This window comes from Channa argus, chromosome 1 (genome assembly GCF_033026475.1).
Source record: "Channa argus isolate prfri chromosome 1, Channa argus male v1.0, whole genome shotgun sequence".
NCBI classification, from domain to species: domain Eukaryota; kingdom Metazoa; phylum Chordata; class Actinopteri; order Anabantiformes; family Channidae; genus Channa; species Channa argus.
The window spans coordinates 7,873,551-7,878,766 of NC_090197.1; the positions used below are offsets into that span (position 1 = coordinate 7,873,551).

General features: G+C 41.5%; 2 protein-coding genes across 6 annotated transcripts in view; both read left to right on the plus strand.

Annotated features, from left to right (window-relative positions):
- atp1a3a (ATPase Na+/K+ transporting subunit alpha 3a) overlaps positions 1 to 5,216 on the plus strand; it is a 147,101-nt gene that overhangs the window by 93,426 nt on the left and 48,459 nt on the right. The gene's annotated exons all lie outside the window — the stretch shown is intronic.
- pou2f2a (POU class 2 homeobox 2a) overlaps positions 1 to 5,216 on the plus strand; it is a 71,050-nt gene that overhangs the window by 43,951 nt on the left and 21,883 nt on the right. For 2 of the 5 annotated variants that reach the window (XM_067475832.1, XM_067475874.1), the window contains 4 exons: positions 856 to 1,053; positions 1,161 to 1,209; positions 1,778 to 1,973; positions 3,273 to 3,346. In XM_067475832.1, the coding sequence (XP_067331933.1) occupies positions 856 to 1,053; positions 1,161 to 1,209; positions 1,778 to 1,973; positions 3,273 to 3,346 (517 nt within the window). The remainder of the gene's footprint in view (positions 1 to 855; positions 1,054 to 1,160; positions 1,210 to 1,777; positions 1,974 to 3,272; positions 3,347 to 5,216) is intronic. The other 3 variants (XM_067476049.1, XM_067475958.1, XM_067475841.1) reach the window with 2 other exon arrangements.

Sequence of the window (5,216 nt, forward strand, 5' to 3'; positions counted from 1 at the left end):
CCACTGTTCTAGCAGCCATTTTGAAATGAGGCCCATAATGTATATGAAATTACATCATGACATTCAGAAATGTAGAAACTCCACTTTCATTCAAATTACACTTGAATTTTACAAAATGATGCAGATTGGAGGTTCATTGTTTGAAATTATATATATATTCTAGAAAGCTTTGATTGACTCTGTCAGTGAGATCTCAATTCAAATGTTCAGACATGGTTATTTTTCCATATCCCGGCTTTACAAATTTACCAAAATGACGGTTACACATTTTTTGACCCATGTACTGGGTGCGTGCGTACTGGTGAGCTCTACTTTCACCTCTTGGCTCTGTGTGCACACAGATGGAAATAAAATTCGAATAATCTTAAGAGTTTTTCTAGACTTAAAACGTTAGGCACGACTGACATTCAAATTCTATAATAAAACAAGTAAAACTGCATGATTTGCAATGCTCAGAAAAACCATGATGTAGCCTGCTCCAGGAATTGGGCCAGTGCACCTCCACCTACTATGACCTCGGTAATAAACAAATGTACTAACAGCTCTCTGAATGTGTCAACAAAAAATGGTACTAATATTTGATTGCATGTGAGTTTTTAAGGTGTACCTAGCAAAGAGACAACTAAACAAGTTATTTCATGATCAAAGCTGTCAAATGCCCCTGGTCCTCTCAATAAGGAGCTAGATAGACACTATGGCCCAACCCGGCGCACTCAGTCGCAGCGGCTCAGGACTAACCCTCCATTTGACCCTCCGTTGTACAGTTTACTTTAATCTGATTTATTAAACGCTTACATTTCTCTCAGTACGTCCTCATCCACAACACACACTTCAGTCTTACGTTGTCCTCCTCAGAACCAGAAGCCTACCTCGGAGGAGATCCTGCTGATGGCAGAGCAGCTCAACATGGAGAAGGAGGTGATTCGTGTTTGGTTCTGCAACCGTCGGCAGAAAGAGAAACGAATTAACCCTTCCAGCAGCACCACCCCTCCCCTGCCCAGCCACACTTCACCCATTGTGACGCACAAAGCTCCCTGCTACAGCCCACACATGGTAAACTCCACCATAAATACAGCTCCACTTGACCACTTTGGCACTTTTTCTTTTCATTTCAGAAGTTGACCTGACTTTTTTTCCTCTCTCTCTCTCTCTCGCCCCAGATATCGAGTCAGGGTCTGTCCCAGGTCACCACCAGCCTCAGCACAACAGGTGAGGTGTAATTACTGTTTGTGCCTGTGTCGAGTCACGTAAATTATTAAAGGTTAGAGTGGTGCTTCGCCGTAGTGTTTTTAGGGCCCAAAGGTCGGTCACAGGAAGATTAAACTGGCCCTGACATAATTTGGGAGAAGTTGATATTTCTGTTTGGCCACTGGTTTGATAAAACACTCACTTTTAAAAAATAATTTCTTGTGAGAAAGACTGAAATAGGAAAGAATGGTGTCTTGTTGACAACAACATGGAAGCGCTGGTCCCATCTTGGGTTGTTTACCTCCATGAGTCATGACTCGTCCTCATGATTTATGGAGCTTGGCTACAGTGTGAGCTATCCCCGGCTTCACCAGTATGACAGATGACCTGACAGGTAACAAACACAGCTGGAAATTTATTGGCCCGTTGAGCCGAGGCTAATACTCTCCAGTCGCAAAGTTCTCGCAAAAGTTAAATGGAGTTAAAGAAGAACCTTAGAAAGCTCAGATCCTGACTGTTGATAAAGAGCGGTGTCACCAAAGTGTTTATTTAGTAATAACGCTGTAACTCATCTCTGCACTGACAACAGACCTGCTACCACGTGGCATCAATATCCTTCTTCTTCGTTCTCTCCCAGCCGCCAGTTTGTCACCGACTGCCTCGTGTCCCATGACTCCTGTCAGCTCAGCTGCAATCGGCTCCACCTCTTCTTCTTTGACTCCACCCCCCCATAGCACAGCCAGCCCGGCCCCTCCCAGCCTCGGGGCCCATGGGCTCAGCACTGGGTGAGTTTAAAAAAAAAAGATTTTCCTATGTTCAGTTTGAGCCAATCCATTCCCAGAAAGTCAAAATACCATCGTTCGCTTTTCCCCTTTTTTTTTTATTAGTAGTTGTTAAAGCTTTATTTATTCATGAAATCCCACAGAACTTCGTGTCCTTGGTAGAACAACTTACATATTTACCTTAAGTATCTTAAATAGCAAGGGCCAACGTCTTCTAGATGCTACTAAAGAACATCTGACATAAATGTGTCAATATTTACACTATATTAATATTGCCATTTAGAGCATGGACAGGACTGGGGACATCTGTAGTTTGTGCTCTTGTGAAATCCCCACATTTTGTCTTTTGGAGTTTAGAACAAGCTTTTGCTCTATAATCTGGAGAAAGGGCTGGTTTGCAGTCCTTAAAAAAGGTTTAACAGCACTGTAAAATCTTTTTTTATGTGTTAAACAGTGTAAAAAAGTGTAAACTGACTATTTAGGTTCATGGTGTAATGCAGTGGGCCTAATAGTTATTCTTGAGGAACACCTCTGTCAATCCTGTGGGAACAGTTTCAGCTCTTATCAGAGGGAGATGATATGAGCCAGTTGTAAGCAGAAACCTTGAAAACCACAGAAAGCAGTGTATTTTACAAAATGCTTTCAGGAAAACCCACAGTGTTTTCATGTTTTCATGAGCATTTTGCACCATTTATTACTTGGAGCAGCACAGCGTAGGATTCCCTCACAGCTTGACGGATCAACGTCTGAATATGCTCCTGGTGCTTTATAGGAGCGAAACAAACGAAACAAACCACGTATGTTCTGCACTTCTATTGTTTTCCCACATTTTATAGACAATTCATGGAAAAAAACACATCCACACAGAAATCTCTAGAGAAAATAAGAATTTGTCGCAGGCGGAAACAAACACGTTCTTCTCCAAAACAAAATAATCTGCTCTTTCTCGTTGCCTCTCATTTATAGAATGAAAGCACAAATATAATTTTGGGGAGTTTAAACGGGTTGACTCAGACCTCATTACAACTTTACACCTGATCCATACAGCATGAAGTAAAGCTACATGTTGCAGTGAAACATATGGTGTTCAACGGTTCAACGTATACATTAAAAAGTAAGAAAAGTTAATGGAGGCAGTTTTGGAAATGTTAAGTACTGAACATACAAAAACGAAACTAGTGCTGCCTAAATTTGCACATTAGACACAAGGATGTATGTTGGATTCCTGTCAATGAACTGTTTTTCTACATGTGTGAATGTTTGCGTGTGTGTGCGTGACTTTGCCATCCATCCACATTTCAGGAACACAATAATGGGAGTAAGCACAGGGATGAACCAGGCCCTCATTGGCGGCAATACCCTGGCTACCATGCAAGGTGTGTGCGCATGAGTGCTTGTGTGTGTGTGTGTGTGTGTGTGTGTGTGTTGGTGCAGGGAGACTGTCCCTTCCAGCTTCATCCAAGTCGTCATGGGTCTCCGTTTTCTAAAGGCTGCTTCCCATTTCACTCTACATCCATTCTGATCAAAATGACTTTCCTTGCAAAGCCTCAGACGCCGGTAGCCAACAGCAAGCCCGGCACGCACTCCTCCTCCTCCTCCTCCTCAGCACAAACTTTTAGAATCGTCCAGTATGGTTAAAAATTCAATTTGATTGTCACACAATAGCTTGCTATTATCACAAAGTGACAAGAGCCCCTTATGGCAAAGCTTAAGAGTCCAAGACGGCTTACAGTAAAGAGTTGAACAGGCACAATCCCCTCCCTCTCAATATCAAGGGCTGTTGGCTACATAACCAGTTTTCCACTCAAAATTCCTTTTTCTGCTGCCAAATCAATTAAGCATCACAAATAAGCTCAGCGTTGAATCGGTCATGTGCTCCATCTCCCTATAGCGCCGACTCAGACCTTCCCCTTTCCTCCGTGTCTGTGCGGCGTCATTCAGAACCGGCCTCCTCCAGGCCGTGTGTTGATGAGAAGGATACAGTCTGTTATGGAAACTGCAGCTCTGGCACTGCTGGCTTTGATCGACATGTATAAGCTGAAGAAGAGAAGAAACAGGAGCCTCGGTGTAAAGTCCGGGTTTGAATTAAGTGTCGATGTGAAAGGATTTAAGGGTGGATTTCCTCTGAGGCCACACATGCTATCAATGGTCACACTCACGGTGCTGCGACAGATAAAAGTGACTATAAGCTGGGATTCAAACATCTCCATTTGTCGCGCTCGTTGGACTCATCCGAACGTAATGTAATAACACCAGTCTGTCTGTGATACATCAGTCAACAAAGTGGCAGTTTTTGCAGTCATTTAATAGTTTGAGTGACTTTTTTTTAAAGAATAGCGGAATCCTCCAGAAAAGGCTTTGCTAGTCTTCCATAACAGTCGCCATCTATCTTTGAGTTTCAAACTGTTGGGTGGACAAATTAAAACATTTGAAGGCGTTACCAAGGGTTTTGGGAGCTGGTGTTAGGCATTTATGCCCAATAATAACGCAAAACAAAAGTCATAAAGATATTATATTTTATTAATTTAAGTTCCAATAACAGCATTTATTTTTATGACTCAATCCATCGAACAAATATGTTTTCGAGAGTGTGTGTGTGTGTGTGTGTGTATATGTGTGCATATTTATTTGCATGTGTATAAAATTTCCATCTTCATCCATAATCATTCATCTTCATGTAGTGGGGTTATGATTAATAACTTTTCATCATTAAAACATCCAGTTTTAAAGTTAGCATTGATTGCCAAAGGGTCAGTTCACCCGAGTTACTAAAAAAGAAGGAAAAATACACATTTTCTAACTGATTGATTTTATCTGCAGGGTTGGATATGTTGGATATCTTTGCACTTTGTGCCTCCTCTCAAATTCAGTAGAAGTTTTCTAATTGTAATAGTGTTTTCACAATGAGCATCCGTGTGAATCTTGATAAATCACAGACCAGATACGTATTGTACAGTACATATAACGAGTGTGGATTTTGGTGAACTAACCTTTTAATAATTTCGAAGTGAACTGTGCTAGAAATCCTGATAGTTCTTTCATTTTTAATCATTTATATCGAAACTACTGCTAAGTTGAAAAATGTCCGTACTGTGGATAGAATTGTTTACTCATCTTTGCTTCCTGTTTCCTTCCTTCATGCCTGCGTCTTCCCCTCCCCCTCCTAATTTTTCCCCAACCCTGTTGCTATCTCGGTTTCCATTATCCTCCTTTTCCTTGGACTTCATGTCCTTCCATTCTTTTCAG